Source organism: Anser anser (genome assembly GCF_964211835.1).
Source record: "Anser anser genome assembly, chromosome: 1".
NCBI classification, from domain to species: Eukaryota; Metazoa; Chordata; class Aves; order Anseriformes; family Anatidae; genus Anser; species Anser anser.
Window position 1 is genome coordinate 34,188,172 of NC_139720.1, and position 21,454 is coordinate 34,209,625.

Sequence of the window (21,454 nt, forward strand, 5' to 3'; positions counted from 1 at the left end):
CTTGCTTTTACTGATCTGCATTTGAATCACCTGTTTTTCTCCAACAGCCTTTAAGCAGCAGCTTCTGAGAACATACCAAATGCTCTGAGTATAACCTAGTCAGGTATACATCTGTGTTCTTGGGTCACTGAACAGATTACACAACAAAAATAACAGTCCATTAGAGGCTATTTTATATCTACAAAGGTGTATAAAATTACTTTGGTAACTACTTTTTTAAAAAAAACAAACACCTATTAGCTACAGAAGTATCTCTGATACATTATCAAAAGTGATTTACAACAGGGAGTGTGTGTGTGGGGGGAAGCCAGTTATCTAGTAACTTGGGACACACCTAGTAATAACAGTTCACGTGGTAGGTAAGCTGCAAACAGCATTATATAAAGGCTCATTCATTTCCCTAACAACACTGGCTGTTGTCCTAGTGCTAATTCTGTTCCAGGGCTAATTCAGAGCTACATTAGGAATCCACTGCTCTATTCATGTCAGCTACTTCGAGCCAGCCTGAGAATGTAGCTCGGTTATGTTTCTTCCCTGGATTATATCTGAAACGTTACACAGCTGTGAATGTATTAAAATTAGTTTTCTAACACCAACTACACAGCATGTAATATTCATACCTTCTCCCATTGATCCCTCTTTGAAGTTTGAACTCTCTTTTTAATGCTATGTTTAATTATTCCTCTGGAAAAGACCACAACTATACCAAACAAAAGCAGTAATGTCAGAAGGCTTCCACAGGCAGAGAAGTATTAGGAAAGCACAAGGTTTGAATGAAAATAAGCTGACAGAATGTATCAACAGGATGAAAAATACTGGTCAAGTCTACAACACAGACCAATTTTTGGCAGCCATTACTTGAATAATACAATTATGTCTTAAAGTGTATTTATAAGTGCTGTTACTTCCTTCTTCTGGTCATGTGAACAGTTTATTACGCATTTGCCTGATGCTATTTCATATCTAAGAAAATGATGTGATTTCATGCCTTTGTCTTCTTTATACTGGAAAGATATTCTGCTCAGCTTTCTGACACTTCTTAAGAACTGTACGTGGATAGGAAAAAAAGACCCTAAAAATAAATTTGGTAAGATTATTGTAAAAGTACTCTCCAAAGACAAAAGTGTTTTTCTCTATACTTTTTAATTTCATAGTATTTGACTTTCTTCTATTCTGCAGTTACAGTTGAGGTTTACAGGAATATCTCAGCTGTTAATGCTTTTGGATAAGCTGAAGTAAAGGAATTCTGGAATTTTTTGTTCATTGTAACTCAGGTTCTCTGCATATTATGTGTTATGGCGTGGTCTGTCTTGGAGAAGAGTGATTTAGGCACTGGAGTTAAAAAACTGACATATTTGGTATTTTCAACTCAAAGTTTAGTTTATTTTCTAAAAAAAAAGAAAGAACAAAACATGCAAGTTTGTAATATACACCGTTTGATTCTTACCAAAAAAAGATGTTTATAAATATACTTTTTCTTTCTAATAGAGATCTCCATCTGTAGTCGTAATCCTGAATGCCAATCCATCCAATTGTTTTTTTAGGCAAACTGATTCCACTGAAGTATGTAGATCTGTATTGTCTCAGGTGCTGGAAAGCAAACATGCCAGCAGAACCCGGTCATTCTTTCTCCAGCTACTTGCCATTCAGTGAATCAAGTTTAAGAATTTCATCACTTATACAAAAGCAACAGAACTCCAGTCCTTATAGGCCTCTTCAGCTGATTTCCAAATGACACAAGTGTGGAAACAGAGCAATTTACATGCGTAATGTCAGTGAACTCACTAAGAGAAAATGCCGTACTTCTTCTCCAATTCTTCAACCTGAGTATCTTTCAATCCTATGTGTTTCACATGACTGAACAATACCTGTGTAACTGTAAAAGAAAATCCCAACAGAAACCATTATTTTTGCAATTAACAGTCAGAATGTAAATTAGTCCAACTCTTTCCTCTGTAAGGGTTTTCAGCGTTGTACAGCTGAAATATGAGCAAGTTTTTAGAATTACTCAGAGGATAAAGAAAAGTAGCAAAGTGAAGCCCTCTGTTTTGATGCTCCTGAATTGCCTAACAACATTTCCTTAAATGTATATACAATACTGACAACGTAAACAGACAGATTTTATTTTGTTTACTATCTTGGCACTACACCATTAAATGCGGGAGATAAAAGTTAATGCCAGATTGCAGATAAAACTTACATCAGGTTATGGTGTGAAGGCAATTCCTGAGTGGAACTGACTTGCACTTCAGTAAGTCAAACAAGTAATTTTATTTTAAGGAGATTCACATAACAAAATTTTCAAATTATAATGGTTATTAGTGAAACTCAGTTGTAGATTTACTCTCTAACATTACTTGTTCCTAAAGAAAAGTTTAGCTCGTGAGTGTCTCACTGTTACATAGTCTGTCCGGTGTAGTAAATCAAGAAATGTTTGACATGAAAACCACAGTTTTATAAACCTGGAATTCAAGCCAGTGTCAGCCTGGATTGCAAACTAATCTAAGTGACGCCTCAAGAACAGGGCAGAGGCAAACAGGATCAGAGGTTTAGAAACACTTGCCTTCTTTTTGCCAACACTAAAATCATAATTGCTGAAATGGTCATAGTTGTGAAAATGCTGAAGTGGTCATAGCTGTGAAAACTGTAATTGGTATACCTTGACCTGAGATATAAGCCTTCATACAAATTCATAAATTTGTAGCATTGCCAGCTACAAGCTGAAATGGTAATGAGAAGTTATTTTATCAGAATAAAAATGTGGTGGTATTACTGACAAAACCAGAAGGATTTAGCTGTATTTTTTCAAGTTTTTATAAATGACCAAAAGATTAAGAAAAATAACATTTTCATATTGGCTTCTAAAGCAATCAAAAATCATTGAAATAGACAAGTAACTAATCTTAAATTATTATTTTATGGAATAAACAAGAGTAGCACTCTTTTGCACCTTTCTTGCAAAATACAGTATCAACAAACCAAGTTTTAGAAGATGGTACTGAACTACTTACTTTTTTTCTCTGAGCCTGACATAAACATTACTGCCATATCAAATCTTTTTAATTCAGATAGCCTCTGGAGGACTTCAAGGATGAGTGATGGCTCCTCTTTCCTGGAGAAGATTATTAGAAACATAAAAATAACTACTGTTGATTAGAAAGATTCAATAGCTGCAAGCAATATTAAAGACTTCAGGAAATGAAAGGACCAATGGAACTCCTTTTCCCATTCTCATCTTTCTTGTTCATTCTTCCACTGACTTAGCAGAGAATCAAAAACACAAATATTTATCCAAGCATCCTTTTAATACAGATCAAGAGCAGAGAAGTACAAAAAATGGACTGATGCAAAATGATTGCTGTTAATGTACAGAATAGCTATTAAATGATTTAATGCTTTCACCTTGCCATAACAAGCACCTCATTACAGCTACTAACGTTTTTATCTGTATAGGCCAAAATCCCAGATTTTGTTCATTTTACATTCTTCTGGACAAGAGGCAGTAGTAAGCAGGCACCATCTTTACTACAAATACTAATAACTAGAAGTGTTTTTCTTTCATAACTTTTTCTGTCACCCTCCAGAACAAATGTCTTTTACCTTACTGCAAACAATTTAAGCTTCCTAGCCTTTGTAAGTCATACCACAAATATAGGACCATACCTCCTCACACAAATGATGTGTATTTACAGAAACTGAGAAAAAGCCTAGTATTCATTTACATTTACCTTTCTCCATAAAACAAGGACTTATCAGCATTTTGAATGCATGCTCGCAGCGTAATCCATGTAAGTAACAAACTGCCTCCAACAGGTAAATGATCTTTAAGAATCAAATGGTAGCACAAATAGAAATTTCAGAACAAATTGTCACTGCTTTCATATTAGAGCTTCTAGCTCCTATACGTTTACTACAATCTACTGTAAAATTCTAGCAGATAGTTAAGAATTCAGAGTGTATCACAATAGGCATGGCATAGAAGAATTAAACCTCATGCATTTCTTAGCTTCAGGAACTTAATAATAGACAAAGTTAATATCGTGCAACCATATGGGATAATGGGACATACATAGTAACATGAACGAAAATTATTTCATTCTAACTGAATGTTACTAATAGGTAACTAGGTCTAGGTAGAGGCTATTTATTTCCTCACTTTTCTGACTTTTCAAGATATGTTTAATTTCTTAATAAGGAAGAATTAAATCATTCCAAGTATTGTACCCTGACTCATGTAATGCTACATATTCTAAATAATTTTGTAAGCCTAAAGGTGAGGGGAAGGAGGGGAATAGCAACAAGCAACATACAACAAAAGAGGAGCTTAACTTACGTAATGTAGAAGTCATGTAGAATTTTCAGTATCTGGTTAAACAAGTCTGGATCTAAGGATTTCTGGAACAGTTTCGGATAAAACGAAGGCTCTATTTGCTTTGGGAGAATTAAGAAAGGTATTTTATTTAGGCAAAAGAAATACATTTGAGTCATAAGAACTATAAATAAATATTTAAGATGTTTTGGGCAATGCTGGAAGTGCATGAAAACAAAGACAAATTACTGTTTATGACTTCTGTCTGGTTTTAATTTTTTCTTGAGAAGATTATTGCTACATTCTTTTAAAAAGAATTCTAAACAATTTTTGGCAATATATATGTGTGTATATATATATATATATTTATACACACACACATATCAGCAGAAGCAGATATTAAGTAGATTGATGTGTTTCAAGTATTTTTTCAATTTAAAGAGAGAAGAATTTTGCTATGTCTGATTACCCTAGAAGCATTCACTTGAAAAAAATAGAATTTCACTTTGCTACTGACATATTCACGTGTTTACAGACTTAGGGCCTATGCTTAAAAGAAGACAGATTATAGAGGGACTGTACTCTACATGAGGTAAGTGAAAAGTCAGACACAAGAGGAGAACTATTCAGATGCAGATCACACTACTTATAATTATGTAAAGGCAATTAAAGAAAGGGAGTATTTCACACTGCTAAGACAATCTAACATAGCTACCCTTTTCACCTAAGTTGATGCTATCAAAGCACTGTCAGACAACACTACATTTCATACCTTCAGGTACAAATACAGTTTTTCTGGGCAGTCTTTCAGCTTCCTGAAATCAGATTCAAGCTGGAAAGAGTTTGCAGGAATGGCAGGGACTGGAGAAGCAGATCTATATGATGTTTTGATTTCTTTTTCTGCCTGCTTGTTCATAGTGAAAGATGGATGCAACACTGAAGAAATTCCTTTCACACTAGCAGGAAGCCTGCAGAGAGATTTCAAAATATGTAATCTAGAAAACATTTAAGGAAATCTTGCACTAAGACCTAACAGGAGACCTTTCAAATCCTAAAAGATCTAAAATACCATCAAAATTTTACACATTAATGTATTTTAGTTTAACCAAGTATCTAAATAAACAAACAAAAAAAATCAAAAAATAATGCAGCATACAAAAGATACTTGATTAATCCTTTCTGAAAAACTACAAGTACTTATAAATACACTCAGCAGTTCTCTCTTCCTGGGAATAAAGAAAGAACTTTCTGCATTTTATGGTACAGATTTCCACCATATGCAGCTACAAAAAATACTACATTTTCTGCAATTTTATAATGCAAAACAATAACCGCATGTCCTGGGTTTGGCTGGGATGGGGTCTATTTTCCTCACAGTCGTTTGTATGATGCTAAAACACATTTAGGTTGAAAATTACGTTGATAACACACTGAAGTTTTAGTTGTTGCTGATCAGTAATTGCAGAGTCAAGAACATTTCTGCATCTCATGCTAACCTGACAGTGAGAAGGCATAAGGAGATGGAAAGGGACACAACCAGAACAGCTAACCCAAATGGGCGGCATTCTCAGCAATGAAACTGGGGGGCACTGGTCAAGGAGGCAGACATTGCTTGGCTACTGTATGGGCACTGGTCAGCTGGTGGTGAGCATCACTTGTGTTTTTATTTTATTTTCTTCTGTCTTATTAAACTGTCTTTATCTCAACTTATGAGTTTTACCTTTTTCAATTTTCTTCCCCATCCCATGGAGGGGGACAAGCGGCTGGGTGGCGCTTAGCTGCCTGACAGGTTCATAGAATCATAGAATGGTTTGGGTTGGAAGAAACCTTAAAGACCATCCAGTTCCAACCCTGCTGCCATGGGCAGCCACCCACTAGGGATGCCACCCACTAGATCAGGTTGCCCAAAGCCCCAGCCAGCCTGGCCTTGAACACCTCCAGGGATGGGGCATCCACAGTTTCTCTGGGCAACCTGTTTCAGCGCCTTACCACCCTCTGAGTGACGAATTTCCTCCAAGCCTCTAACCTAAATCTCCCCTCTTTTACTTTAAAACAATTCCCCCTTGTTCTGTCATTATCTGACTGCGCTGAAGGTTCATCTGAGGTTAAACCACAGTCCCATGGCAAGTGAGCGAACTGTTTCAATTTCAATACTGGTTACAGTGGAGCTATTTTTGTCCTATAATTTGTCAGTTAAGTCCATTCATTTTTTTTCAGAAATTATAAAATGACTAAGAAATTTACTTTTTTCTTCAACACCTCATAGTAAATCCATCTGACTGAGCTGAAAAAGGAAAGTGGAAACGGTCCTCACAAAGTCTTCAATTAGGATTCCATAAAAGGTACCAACTATTAACACAATGGGATTAACAATGGTGCATACACACCTTTCCTAAGCAGAAAACAAGTAGAGTTGTGACACTTAGTTGGAGAAAGCTGGGCTAGCTGCTTCTATACTTCAGCCACACTTCAGTTTATCCAGCTAACATAGTGGAACTCAGGAACCCTGAGCAAACCTAAAGTTATCAGCTATCTGCTCAGGAGAGTTGTGACACTCTCGTGACAGAGTTGTGACCTGTTCCTTTTCTCTCACGTAACTGGTGTCCAAAGAATGTTTGAATTCTGCTTAAGAATCTACTCTAAAATATTAAAATACAAGCCACAGAAAGGAAAGATACAGTGCACAAGGAAGAGAACATAGCATATGGGAAAATATTTCAAGTTTCTTCCTTTCTGAAATGTAAGAGCAACTACGAGTTTTCCATATGACACTAATAAACCATACTTGTTTCTACCACTACTTGATCAAAGAGACAGACGTGTAAGAACTGCATGTTTCTTTGCACATTTTTTTTAATTCAAATTCCCCAAATTATGTTATATATCTCATCACATGTAGAAATTTGAGAATGAAGATTATATTTCAACTACATCTACCTTTCTAAAAGAGGATCAGAATTTTTATACTTACTTTAATGGTGAGGTATCAGTGATTTCTTCTATTTTCAATTGCTTTGCTTTTGGAATGTCCATTGTAGTTAAGTGATCATCCTGATCCAGATTCTCTGTTGCTTCAATACTTGTCAGATTTGTACAGTTATTAACGAAAGAAGTAGTGCTGGGGAAATCGCTATTTGGCATGTCATCATCAACTTCTTCAATGGGTATTGTTCGCAAAGGCTTCTAAACAGAACACAAACCTGATGTCATGCATGTAAGCCTTTGTTTAATTATAAACAGCGGCGGTTTATCTAGTGCCAATACAGTGTATATTTACACTGAAACAATCTCATCATAACCAGTTTCATGTTTGTTGGAACACACAGAAGACACTTTCAGTAAAGACAAATGGCAAAAAAAGGAAGCTTCATGACATTCTATGGGAAGTCTTATATGATCATTTGCCCAATTTGTCATAAACCAGCGTACCCCTACAGTATCTCAGAATCTGTATTCTGTTTTTCCAGTAAATAAAAAAAACAAACAAAAATTTTTTGAGGGTTTTCCCCCCATCTAAAAAGCTTGAGTGGGCAAGGGTACCATGTATTTTGACCAATGACCTGATCAAGCTTTGTAATTTAGCTAAACAAAGAAGTACCCATAAACATGTGCCTTATCTCTCAACTTCATATTTTGAGATGATAAATATTTGTAACTCAGGCCTCCTGGCTGACCAAGTTACATACAACACAAGGTAATTAATCCTACCACTGGAGAACATGCTGAGTAATTAAAATGCTTCAGCTTGTTTGTTTCATCTCTGCATGATCACCATTATTTCTGATCATCACCTACCACCACCTTCCTAGGTCTTATGAGGCACCAGTTAGTGGAACTTTGGAATTCTTTGCTGAACATGAATAGAATCTAAATTGCTCTACGAATATCAATGCAAATATACATGGTTAAACTAAACATATTCAACAATTTAAACTTTTAGAGATGGCAGATTTCTCTGCCCAGCTCTAACATAATCCCTCTGCAAGTCTTCAAAACAATTTGCAAGCTGCTTTAAATTATGCCCCAAAAGCCCTGTATGGTTGGTACGAACAGACAATATATGGTTTGCTTTGACAATATGCCATCTCATCATTGTGCTAAGAGTGCCTACTGGATATGAGACACAGTTACAGTTCTCCCTTGGGCAGTACAAAGAACACAGATACTTAATCTGTACTTGTTCTACCTTTACAGAATTACACAAAAAAAGCCACGTAGTATCTCAACTTAGCAGCCAAACTGAAAACTGAATATAATCAGTTGTCTTATTTCAGCTACTTCACAATAAATTAATTTAGGTTTTTAAAGATAGTAATAGTATATGTATTTAATATAGTATCTGGTTATAGAAAGCATATAATACTTTAAAGAAAGGTATCAAAATAATCACATATTTCCTACTAAAACTAGCCACACATTTTGAACACACTTTGTATTTACACAAGAATGCATACTCTGTATCATCATATTTTATCATATGTAACCCATCAGTGGTTATAGTCAGAATGATAATTCAGACTTCAAAAATGTTGCTTCTTGAAAAAAAATAATCCAGCTATTTCCCAGCATACATGGATGAAACTGTACGCTCAAAGCTATTGCAGTAGCCCTGAGTGATACCAACATATGAAATAGGTATGCAACATGCCTTGTTACTACAGTAGTTGCTATAGGAACTGGAAACAGCTGATACAAGAAAGGGGACCGTTACCCAGAGCTTTCTCAAGTCTGCAGTCAAACATGAGAGACTGACCTGTCACCCATTTACTCTCAACTATAATGTTAGGACTCAGGAGAGGGTTGTGGAGTTGTCTCCTCATTTCATACTATTGATACATACATATACTATGTTTCCTGTATAGCACTGTTTACACTATGGATACTGTTGAACACACGCAGAAACGCAGAAGTTACATTCTTGAAAAAATATCACAAAAGTGAATCTCTGAACTTTTGATATTTCCACATGCAGGATATATCTATCAGAAGACGCAAGAAGCGGATTGTAACTTAAACTCTACTTTTTCCATCATTATAGATAGCAGTTCACAAAGTTTTTTAAAAAAACTCACCGTTGATTTCAGGAGTAATGGATCATCAATGAGTTTCACTATATTCTTTATTTCTGCTTCTTTTATCAATACTGCAGGATATTCTTTATATTCTTGAGCTAACTGTTCTTTCTCAGCTAATTCCTGGAAAAAAAAAAAAAGTAATTTTCCCAGAAAGACTGTAAGTTTCAGAAATAATTGCTAAAATGTACATAATAAAGAATGAAAAAACTATTACTGTAGGTTTACATAAAAAATCATTGGTGTACATACATTTCTTATTTTAGTGAGTTCATTTATTGCTTGTTTATTTCCAGGTTCCAGCTTCAGAACAGCTTCAAAATCTGAATGAAAGACAACATATGGAAAATGTACGCATTTCAAGTTACAAATTGAAATTTGTGAATTCAATTTTTCCAATGGCAAATCTTTATACCTCCCATCTGTTTTCATAGCTATAAAATAATTAAAGACAGGTAAGTCATCCTAATATCTATCCTAATCTAGTTTTAAATTAATTTTTCAAGCTATTACTATTAAGTAGCAATTGTTGTAATTTCACACAAACCTGTCTTGCTATCATATGAATATCAATATAAAAGGTTTTATACATATTCAATGAAAAACAAAGCCCATTCATCTTAACTTTTGCACTGAAACCTCAGTTAGTTAGCACATTATTTAATTGCTATTTGAAGATTAAAAACAAAAATCAGGACCTCCTTTTACTTATCTACTTATTTTCTACTTACATCCTTCTACCCATCACACATACTAATTCAGAGTCATACCTTGCATAGCTTCTGTTAGCTTTCCAAGAGCAACTCTTGCAGCCCCTCTTCTGGCAAAAGCTTTAGAATAGGAGGCATCTAACAGCAGAGCTTGCGTACAGTCGTTTTCTGCCTCTTCATATCTCAGCAAAAGAATAATACAAAATTAATAATCTGTTTCAAAATAAGTAGTTTCAACTTAAAAGGCAAATCTACACAAAAGTTAAAATATGAAGACCTTAATTACCTATATACAGATAAATATCTACCACTGAGCCAAAACATAGAATAAAAAATATAAAATAAAAGTGAGCATATGATTTCTGATATCATTAAGAACAAGTCAGCATACTCTTGTATTAAGGTCATTTGCTTTCACTGTAAGATCAAATTTCGTCATTCCAGTTATGTTTGATCATGACTCTACTGTGTGCATATTAAAGTATTTTTGTTCATTCCTCTTCTCTCCTCCTTCAATTTATCATTAAATTTACAGAAACAGTACTTTTTGCAGCTCTCACAAACCTATAAAATTGATGAGAATACCAATGAGCTTTTCTTGCATTTCATGTTTGGGTCCTCTTTGAAGTGTAAACAACACACCGATTTATCTCACACTCTGTTTTCTTTGTGGCCATTCAAGTACAGTATCACTTCCTCTGATTCTCTGACATTACTCGCATTATGGTATCCTCTATGGCTTCAACAGAAATAGTACCCATGCAGCCTACTTTATAATTGCATAATTTGAGATCAGTGCATTGTCTGTACATGGTCAGCCACAACACATTAGAAAAGGTGACTGATAAAACGTTCAGCTCTCTGCTTCTCATACTATCATCAATTTAAAAGGTTTAAACTCCCATACCAAGAGCGAGTCAAAACAAAAAAAAAAGCAAAATTCAAAGACTACAAAAATGGTCATATGGAATTTTGCTCATTTGGTAGAAAGTATGCATTTCCTACTGGTTACTGGACTATGTGAGAAAAGTTTAATGAAAATTAAAGAAATTACATGTACACATCATTAGAGAAATATTTTTATAGATGACTTTTTTTAGAAGCGAAAGCTCCTACCCAATCCTTTTCAATTTAGTAGTTGCAATCCACTTTTTCATACTGGGCAACACTTCAGTAGCTGACTGTTTTTACAATCAAAAAAGACAAAGGGGTAGGTCCTTTGAAAGAGGTAAATATGTAGAATTTTACACATGTGAAAGAATGAAAAGTCAAACTTCAAAAAAAATTCACTTCGGTTTCACTATAATTTCAAACTGGTGTTATTTTATTCTCTCAGAACTTCTTTCCTATGAAATACGTTGTAAGATCCCACATATTCAGTTGGTTTTAACTCCCATATTGTATGATTTATTCTATACTGAATCCTAGAAAAAATTAGAACAAGTGACTAATGAAACTTGGGTGAAAACCCACTGGATCATCCTTCCTTCTAGTTCAGAACCAGATAAAGAATTTCTTATATTAGAAATAAAGAAACAGTATAGTACATGCAATCCTACTTACTTTTGAATCTTGAGATAAGCCATGGCTCTGTTTGCTGGCAGAAGTGCATTGGTGCCATCTGCTGCTATACCACGTGTATAACATTCTATTGCAGCCTCATACTTCCCTTCTTTGAAGTAACCATTACCCTGTTATATTTAGGTTAGGAAAAAAGGTAATGTTGAGAAAAACCTAGTGCAATTAGCTGTTTTTACTTTTTAGTAGACAAGGTCACAATATCAAGAAGATGGATCACAAAGAACACACATTTCAAGATAGGTATTTATGACTTTTTTTTTTTTGTATCTAAGCTTTTTGAAGGCAGACCACAAAAATCTCTTAATTTTTCTCCAGTACTTCAAGGATTAAAAAAAAAAAATGCTATCTGTACAGTTTAAGGTGATTGGTAGGAAAAGAATGAAAGGATAGATAAAGTAGGCAAAAGGAACAAAAAGGTGCCACAGTAAAGAAATTTTAGACTAGTACAGTGTGTTGTTGACAGCAGAGTTGAATGACTGTGGGGCTGTTCCTGGCAACACTGTTCCTGTTGAGTCCAAATTGCAGCCTTTGCTTTTTTTTTTTTTGCCAATGAGGAAAGTAGTAGCAGAGAAGATGACAAAACTATATTATTTCTTTACTCTTGATGTGCACTATAAGCCACACTGTACCCAAAGTTAATAGCTCTGTAGCCAAAACTAATAGCATTTTATTACTGTGGCCCCTTTTTGTTCCTTTTACCTACCTAATGTATCCTTTCATTCTTTTCATACTAACCTCTTACAACCAGTAAAGGAAAACTGAAAACTGATAAAAAGTCAGAAGTTAAGCAGATAAGAGAATAGTAAGAAAATTATAGTTTAGTAGGTAAAGTTATTTCTTAATGGCAGTGGTGGGGAAGGACAGAAATCAACAAGCCAACTATGAGTCAAGATAATATACCCAGAAATAATGTTAATTGTCATTGTTGCCTGTACTCCTTGAAGTTCTTCTTATAACTATGTTTCACCATGTCATCAGTGGTTTGAAAAAAATAGATAGTCTACAACCCTAGTTGGACAAGAGTCAAGATGCACATAATACTGGACAAATGGGCTATTTGTAAAATATAGTTCTGGTTTTATCTTATCATATATGTGAGATGTACCAATTATCATGTACAAATCAGGCTCTAAAAGCAACCTTGTATAATTATTCCCCCGGAAGATTCCAAACAGAACTGAACCCTGCTCCCCCTGCCCACCACCACCAATAGAGCTTGAAACAGCAATTAAGGGTATATCAAGCACACACTATTTATGATGTTCAGGACAGAATCAAGTTTAATCTGAGCTTTTTGCATAGCTAACAGCACAAGACAATGCTCTAGCTTGCTAGTTCTCCTCTTCCATTGGAAGTTGCAACTTACGAGATCTTTTTCTGTAACAGCCTTTTGCTTGAGCTGCTCGTCTTCAATGCACCTCTTCTCTTTGTCTGTTAATTCTGGTTTAACTGCATTTTCAGACTCCTTCTGTCCTGAACTTTCTTTTGATGATAGAGCCTGCAAAGATGTTGTTTCTCAGTAGGTATTTCCCTCACACATTTTCAGAACAGAAGTTACAATAAATTCTAAACTTTTAAGAAGTAAAAATCTGCCAAGCATTTTAACAGAAATGTTCCTACCGTAAGCTGAACACAAATTGAAGAGATCATTCTAAGCTGTTCTCAAGAACATATTTCTGTGAGGGACTGCGAGTCAGAATATTACTTGGGAAATAGAAAATATGTAATTTTTGCAGCACAGTGTAAAATGATCCATGAAAACTGTCTATATAATCCTGATTCACAGATTCTTCAGTTACTTTCAGTTTCTTCAATTATCAAAGACTTGGGGTCTTCATTTGAAAATAAGCTTTATCAAGCATTTTCAAAGCTACAGTTGAAGAGGTAATGCTAGATACTCTTACATTTTAGTAAGGACATAATAATAAGCATTCTTTCCCTGTCATGAAAAAGGTCAGACTTGCAGCAGAGTTTCTGTTCTGCTAAGCTTAAACTGACTTTCTGGTCTGGCATAGCACAGCAAGCAGTGGAACCACAAGCAGGCTAGTAGTTTCGCTTTACTCTGCTACCAAGAGAATATATCGGTTTTCTCAGATGTACTGCTACCTTGTACCAAAATACTAGATGTGACTTAAAAAAAAAAATTAACACAAGAAATTGAAAAAACACTTGATGGAAGAAGATAAAGCCAGAGAGGCTGGTGTACACATCCAGTCATAACCTGCCAACCCACCATTACACTGATGTATGCATACTCTCCAAAACTAGAAGACATTAAATTACAGATTTTGACTTCAGAGAACTTCAAGTGCCAGAAAAAGCCTATGAGATTGTGTTGAATTCAGTTCTTGTTATAAGTTGATACAAACTAAACAGGATGTATTAATTTATGTTGGGGCTTATCAACCTTATTACCTGATTAATTTTCTTCAGTTCATTTTTTGCTTCAAAGTTGTTTGCATCCAACTCTAAAACTTTTTCATAATCTATGAGAAGATCAGAAAACAACGTTTTAGGTATGAATTACAGGCCTGTAACCGCAGTATAAAATAAGAGCATTCTTTTGGAGATAACCCTTTTCTGTAGTTACCTGAAAATCATGATATTACAAACAACACATTACGATATTTAATACTAAATTATTCTTTAACTGTGGACACCTAGGGTAATCATTTAGGCTTGTTGCTTGAATTTCACCTTCACAGAAGAATATGCAATATGGTATTTCATTATTTTTGTTTACAGAATATGAAAATTAAATTCCTATGCCAAATACACCAATCACACAAGCTTTAGGCAAGCCCACAGGTAAACAGTGTGAACGTTTTTTAAGGAATGATTAAAGACAACCCACCTTCTTTAGCACCTTGAAGATTTTTCAAAGCAAAGCGAGCAGCCCCTCTTCTGGAATAAGCCTTTATGTAATTTTTATCTAAAGCAAGTGCTAAATTACAATCAGATTCTGCAACAGAAAACCTATTAAAAAAAAGAGTGAGTTAGTTTGAACACATCTAGAAAACAAAAGCCAAAACCTCAGCAAGTTACTCTAAAACTTTATAGGTCCTTCCTAAAGTGAAAATTTTTCAGGCTTCACAAGGGGTATAGGAACAAGTGTTTAAACAACTCTTGATTCAGAACACATGAGGAAAGGAAAGGAAAACAGATGTCAGCAATCTCTACTGCAACAAAAAGAATAACCAACTCCCCCATACCCTTTCTTCCCCCAAAAGAAATTAAAGCCTTAAAAACAGAGATCATAGAACCAGAAAGGCAAATTGGATGGTAAACTTCTCTTTTTCCTTTTTTTGAAGTCTTGTGCTGTAACACAGAAGGTGGCGAACTTCAAGCATGAAAGGACAGAAGGAAAACAGATGACAGAGACTACCAGATTCCTTGTCACAGCAATTCCTATTATACTTTGAAACTGCAAAGCAAGTTTGAAACCAGCCTTACATAGACCTACATACTACAGTATGATACGTAACATAATCGAAAGTTAAAAACACACACACATTAAGAAAACTGAAGGTAGCATGTCAAAGAAAAAAGTATTAAGGATTTAACAATACAGGTCTTACTTTTTCATTCTATAAAAAGCAGATGCTCTGTTTGTGGGCAATACTGGATTGTACGGATCGTAATGCATCCCTCTAGTGTAGCATTTTATAGCTTCATCAAAGTTTCCTTGTTTAAAGTAGTTGTTACCCTGTAAATAGGAAGAAAATAGTAATTTTAACAAATTACTGTGTAGATACATTTTTGTTCTTTTTTAACCAAAAATCAGTAATCAAAGCTTGTATTTTAGAATGCTCAAATGTTTTTTTAACATCTCTCACAAATTACTGCTTTACTGTGAAACTTCTTGTAACTAAAATACTAAATATTCTATCCTAAATATTTACCATCATTTATACAGTAAATTGTTCTTATTATGCTAATTTTCAGTATGTGTAGGTCATTTCTACAAACATAGAAGCAACACATACAAAGCTGCTTGAACTGCCACAGAAATTTACTGAAGTTTTTTGTTTTTTTTTTTTTTTTTTCATGTTTTAGAGATTAGATTTGGCATCCTCCCTTTCCTAGGTAAATAGTCTAATTTGCATCTCTTTTTGGACACAACTTTTATCTCAAATACCCTCATCTCCTTCACTGCTGCCAAAATGATAACAGTCACAGATATCTCAATTTCTCCTCTGTGTAGAATGCAGATTATACATCTGGGAATTTCACAGCAGTAGGGAAAGTAGGCAGATGTCCTGCATGCAGACAATTTAAAAACAAAACAAAACCACTAAGAAATTCTACTGAAGAAGAGTATGGACTGGCAGATGGTATCAGATGGTTGTTTTTAAATACACTTTCTCAGAACCTCATAAATTTCTACATAACTATCTTAGACTATCTACCTCACACGTTGATGTAGCTCAGGTGATCTGATGCTCATTATTCATTCCACCTAGTATTATTCCAATTCAGATTTCTCCTAGTTACTAACTATTTGGGGAAAGTCCTGAAAAGACTTCCACAACGGTATCAGGTCACAGATATGAAGGATTCAGCATGCAACAGGATTTAACAGAACCTTCTAATATTATATTGGGCTCCTAGCAGGCTCAAGACTGGGAGGAAGGAACTCTCATACAAATGAAACTCTTCGTAACACTAGAAACCAAAGCAGCATTAACACAGAACAAACAGGTAAAGCTTTCACTAGTCACAAAACACCAAAGCATGTTTTTGTTATTTTCCTATGCCAACAAGGAGTGTTACTTGGTCATTTGGTACTGTTGGTACTGCTCCTGTTTGATTTTGGGGTATTCCTGTCTTAGATAAAGAGATATATGCAAGAAAGCATCTAAAAGACACAAGGCAATAAATTATTACTTTCACTCTGAAGAGGAAATTATTAGGGCTGAAGTTATTATCCTGGCTTGACTACATGTCTCTGCTGCTTGAATCTGTCACGTAGGACAAAAACATGATGTGGGAACCTTAGGGAATTCGTTCATTTTTCTTGCAAAGAAACACTGCTGAGTCCAAGATCTACTATGTGTCTGTAACTAGTTCCAACAGGCCCTTGATGATGAGCACGACATGCCTAATAAGCATCCTGTATACCAAGAAAACCTAAAGACCAGAATTTATTCAGTTTTCCTTCCAGAAATGCTATCAGAGGTGGCAAATTGTTTGCCACACATCTTAAATGTTGTCCAGATGACCGGCATCTATTATTTCTTCCTCCCAGATTTGAACAATCACGATGAGAAGAGCTGTTTTGTATACTTATAATCTTGCCCAAAGGCAAAGTTTGATCAACATCTTGTTGAAAGCAACCAAAGAATTTGTACTTTTTATCCAAAGAAATCCTTGCTACGCCCATTAAAAAGGTGAATCATAAGATAGGTCTCATTGTATTTTATTTGCAAAATAGGGTACAACTTAACTGGTACCAACTTCCTATTACCAAGCCAGTGGAGACATATGAGTTTCTCCATCATTCAGAGAGATAGTGGCCTCACAAAGAGAGTTATCTTAAATTCTTGGGGATTTCACTTGGGGCATTTATACCTTGTGCTCCAGTAAGCATATTTGGTCCATACAGCAATTCTATAGAGCAGTCCAATTTTTTAATGAAGAAAAAAAAAATCCACCAATACATTGATCATTACAAGCGCACATTAAGTAGAATGACAGCCTTTGCTGCAATCAGTGATGAGGAGAAACAGAGATGCAGTCAGAATTTTATATGTTGGAATAATGGTCAGGAACACAGACATTAAAAAAATCTGAAGAGTAGGCACATTCCAGCAGAACTCTTATCTCAGCAGACAATCTTTTAAAACAAATCACAAATGCTCCTACATCCAAGTTACTATTTTGTAGATAATAAACATTTATAATGCTATTACCTTTTCCTTCTCTGCAAGAGCCTTTTCTGCATCTATACGAATTCCGTCTTCTTCAGAGTCTGATTCTGGAGACACAGAATCATGAGTACTGTCATCTTTGTCAAGTTCTTCCAGTATTTTATCCTGAAAACAGACAAAATAATTTATTATCTTCATTATAACTTAACAATACAAAATAAATCAAGTAAGACTAAGAAAATGAGTCGTCTGTTTAAAAACCTCTACTGCTCAAGTCCTCTTCATTCTGCGTTCTAAATTTCACAAACAAGACTTATCTTCTAATACTGACAGCCATATTTAGTCTTGTATTCTACAAGATTTATCACCTTTTAACAGGCCTATTGATAAAAGATTGCATTTGACTTTAAGTGAAAAGAAATCTGCTGGATGAAAACACAATCAATAGGAAGCTACAGTATTTATTTCTCATTATTCCACATTTTAAACAGTTAACCCCTTTTGGGGAAAAAGCTACTTTCTACGTTCATACAGTATCCAGCACAGTAAGTAAATCTGATTTCAAAACAGAAGCACCCAGGGAGAAAACTAAGTTAATAAGAAAATATCCTGACTCACCACATCAAGTTTTCCCCATGCTTCATAATCATAAGACTTGATTTTGTTTTTCTTGTTTTCCTCAGTGGTTGTCTTTGATGGGACTTTACTTTTGCTCTTCTTCTTTTTCTTGAAAGCCTTGTTTCGAATTGGTGGTAAATTCTAGATTGAAATAAGTAATTTATTACAAAACAGACACACAATATTCACTTGTGCTGAATATTCTACAGTATTTATTTCTAATAATATTTCTATAATATCTATAGATTTATATTTCTAAATATGAATAGAAATATATAGAAATATTTCTATTTCTATAATATCTATATCTGCTGCCTAGTTTAACTTTAGAAATCCATTAAGCAAGTTGTTCTCAGGAATTTCTGCAAAACCACTAAAGACAAGCATAAATCTTTCAATATATAGTACTAACAAGTATTATATACATGATATAAAGTTAAGTTTTAGAACACAACTTTCTACAGAGTATCACTGAAAAAATAGCATTAATATATTAAAAGGCCACAATAAATAAAAAACAGTGATGCTACAGATAGAAATATTCTCCTAGGTCTACCTGGAACTGATTAAACATTTATTGTCACCAAGCATTCATGACCTCCAGAAGCTACAACCCCAAAGCTCTGTTGGTGGAACAGTTTTGCAGTGGAATCCTTGATCTACTTCAGATAAGGAACAAGTCTGCTGGGATCGTACAATCTACCCAAATATTATAAGCTAACACATGTAATTTTGCTGAAGTTAACTGGACTCTCTGAAATAAGCCATCTGCAAAATGAGTATCTTTCTGTAGCTTGACTCTTCATTAGACATGGGGGGTGAGAAAGAACTGATCAAGAAGTTATTAAAAACACTACCATATAATGAATAGCTGAGTTAATAAAAATCTAAGTCCATCAATTTTTACCTCTTCTGGAACACCACTTTGTTTCCTTAATTCAGAATCAACTTCCTTAATATCCTTTTCCCAACTCTCCAGTTCTCTCATAAAATCCTGCAGCTCTTCGGCATTTTGCTTTATCTGCAGCTGTAGCTCCAGTGCTTTATTTGGTGCAGTCATTGTAACCTGCCAAATTTCAAGGAAAAAAACTTCCTAAAGAGAATTTGAAAGTACATACTGAAGGAAGCTAGCTCCTTCAAAATGAAGAAACCTGACTTACATGCAAGACAGGCTTCTAATATATTGCAGTAAAAACATTAGATAGCAAGAGACTATAAAGAAACACAAGTTAAATGTCTTGGGGGTGGGAGGGAAACAAAGAGAAGACATAATTTAGATAAAATATATCAGAACAGATAATAAGCCATGCTCTAATTTAGTGTAAGTTATAGGACTTAACAAGTCAATGGAACTCCTGAAGGTGATAATGGATAACTAAGATTATCATAGTTTAAAGCAATTTCTGTAGTATTTCCCAGAAGACAGAATGAAGAAAACTCCACGTTAAGTCTCAACTACAGATTAAGATATACAAGGCTTCTGACAAACCAACCCCCAAAGCAGTTTCTGCCCTTAGAAATTACGTATGCTTAGATATGCATGCATTTTTAGGACAGGAAGGAGTAAATGCATGAGGGTAATACATAATATAGATGAAGACTAATGAATGGTAACTTGGTATATTATTTGAATGTGCGCTTTCTACACACCCACAGCCCTTTAAGTCCTGAAAATATTGTTTAATAGCTTTTAATGCTTAGATGTCTTCGTGAATTTTGTCATCTTCATTTTCATTTAAGTGAAAGGCATTTTATTATCACAGATACGACAAATCATGAGTAACAAGTAACCTTAAAAAATCATTGGTTGTAGTTTAATATAAATGGACCAACAGCACACAGCAACAAAAAAAAAAGTGATAAGTGAAAGGATGAAGCAAACATGCGTTGAAAACAACCATGATTCATTAGTTCATGATGAAACTACATACAAACTTTATCAAAAGCACTATGAATAGTTGCTAGTAACTTCTTGACTGAAAGAGCCTCAGGATCCTTTGCAATCCTCACATGTGAACAGAAGCTATTTATGGAGATACTGCACGCAAAGTTATTATGACAGAAAAAGGAATAAAGTTATTTTCATTTGTTTATATATATTCATATATACACACACACAACTGTGGAAGTCAATAACATAATAGCATGGAAATATAAGAATGTACGGGCCCAAGGTAATGACTTCTGCAACACAATGCACTGCCCATAATTATAGCTAGCAGTCTCATAAAAGATGCCTAAGACATACCACGTAGTTAGCAATGATTTAATGCTACCTGAACAGAAATAGTTTTCCATCCTCAGGAGTACGCAGCCGAGCACATACGCTGATGCATCAGTTGTGCTGCTCACTAATACGTGCACAGATGGTAACACGCTTAGCCTTAGCAATATACTTGTCCTAATCTCTTCTGTTTATTTGGTCTATTTTAAACTGAGTGGAAAGAAACTTCAGATGATGCCAAAAATATGCGTTTTTGAATATATTTTCAAGTATAACGGGTGTTTTAGCTTTTCCACCTACTGTTGCTGTGTATGAACTGTCTCCACAGCGCTCAGGCAGTTCTGGGGAACCCTACCACACCTGGCGCGGGCACACCAGGCTCTGCGGGCAGCGCTACCTAGAGGAAGATGCTTTTTCTCCGTTACCAGTGACTAAAATAACATTCTTTCACATCTAAAAATCTAATCGTACGTTAAACCTTGCTATTTTCTGGGCTTCTGAAGGGTCTCAGACTAACGGATAACGTAAGGCCGGCACGGCTGAGGCTGGCAGGCCCTCAGGAGCCCACCTGCCCCAGCCCCTGCCCAAGCAGGGACACCCAGAGCGGGCCGCCCGGGGCCACGTCCAGGTGGGTTCTGAGGATCCCCCAGGAGGAGACCCCACAGCCTCTCTGGGCAGCCTGTGGCAGGGCTCAGGCACCTCCCGGCACAGCAGTGCTGCCTGGTGCTCAGCGGGAGCCTCCTGCGCTCCACATTATGCCCGGATTCTGAACCCCACCGCCCAGGGCCCCTCACTGACCCCCCCCGCGGGCACCACTCGGCGGCAGGCACCGAGCGGCCGCCACCACGGGGAGACCCCCGCCAGCCGCCCCCCCCCCCGCCCCGGCCGCGTCCCACCTGCGCCGCGCCGCTCCCCGCCCCGCCTCTTTCGGCCGCCGCCGGCCGCCGTCGCCGCGCGGCCCGGCCTCCTCCCACGATGCACCGCGCGGGCACGCTGCCGGCCGGAGCCCGCCCCGCGGCGGCCCCGCAGCGGGAGGGGGAGGAGGAAGAGCAGGGGAGTGCGGCGCATGC

At 36.0% G+C, this 21,454-nt stretch overlaps 1 protein-coding gene across 3 annotated transcripts; it reads right to left on the reverse strand.

Moving 5' to 3' along the window:
* Positions 1-1,361: 1,361 nt before the first annotated feature.
* On the reverse strand, positions 1,362-21,420 carry RPAP3 (RNA polymerase II associated protein 3). Of its 3 annotated transcripts, none has more exons than XM_083849991.1 (17): positions 21,281-21,420; positions 19,068-19,226; positions 18,161-18,301; positions 17,585-17,707; positions 15,251-15,378; positions 14,527-14,648; positions 14,088-14,158; positions 13,039-13,170; positions 11,655-11,782; positions 10,152-10,273; positions 9,634-9,704; positions 9,382-9,504; positions 7,281-7,489; positions 5,082-5,277; positions 4,334-4,431; positions 3,012-3,112; positions 1,362-1,876 (listed from the first exon to the last, which is right to left on the reverse strand). In XM_083849991.1, the coding sequence occupies exons 2-17, from the start codon at positions 19,218-19,220 to the stop codon at positions 1,785-1,787; spliced, it is 2,010 nt and encodes a 669-aa protein (XP_083706117.1). In that variant the 5' UTR covers positions 19,221-19,226; positions 21,281-21,420; the 3' UTR covers positions 1,362-1,784. The 3 variants fall into 3 exon arrangements, with proteins under 3 accessions (XP_083706117.1, XP_083706115.1, XP_083706116.1); XM_083849989.1 differs by having other exon boundaries at positions 7,281-7,492; XM_083849990.1 differs by having other exon boundaries at positions 7,281-7,492; positions 20,437-21,295.
* Between the last annotated feature and the right edge of the window lie 34 nt (positions 21,421-21,454).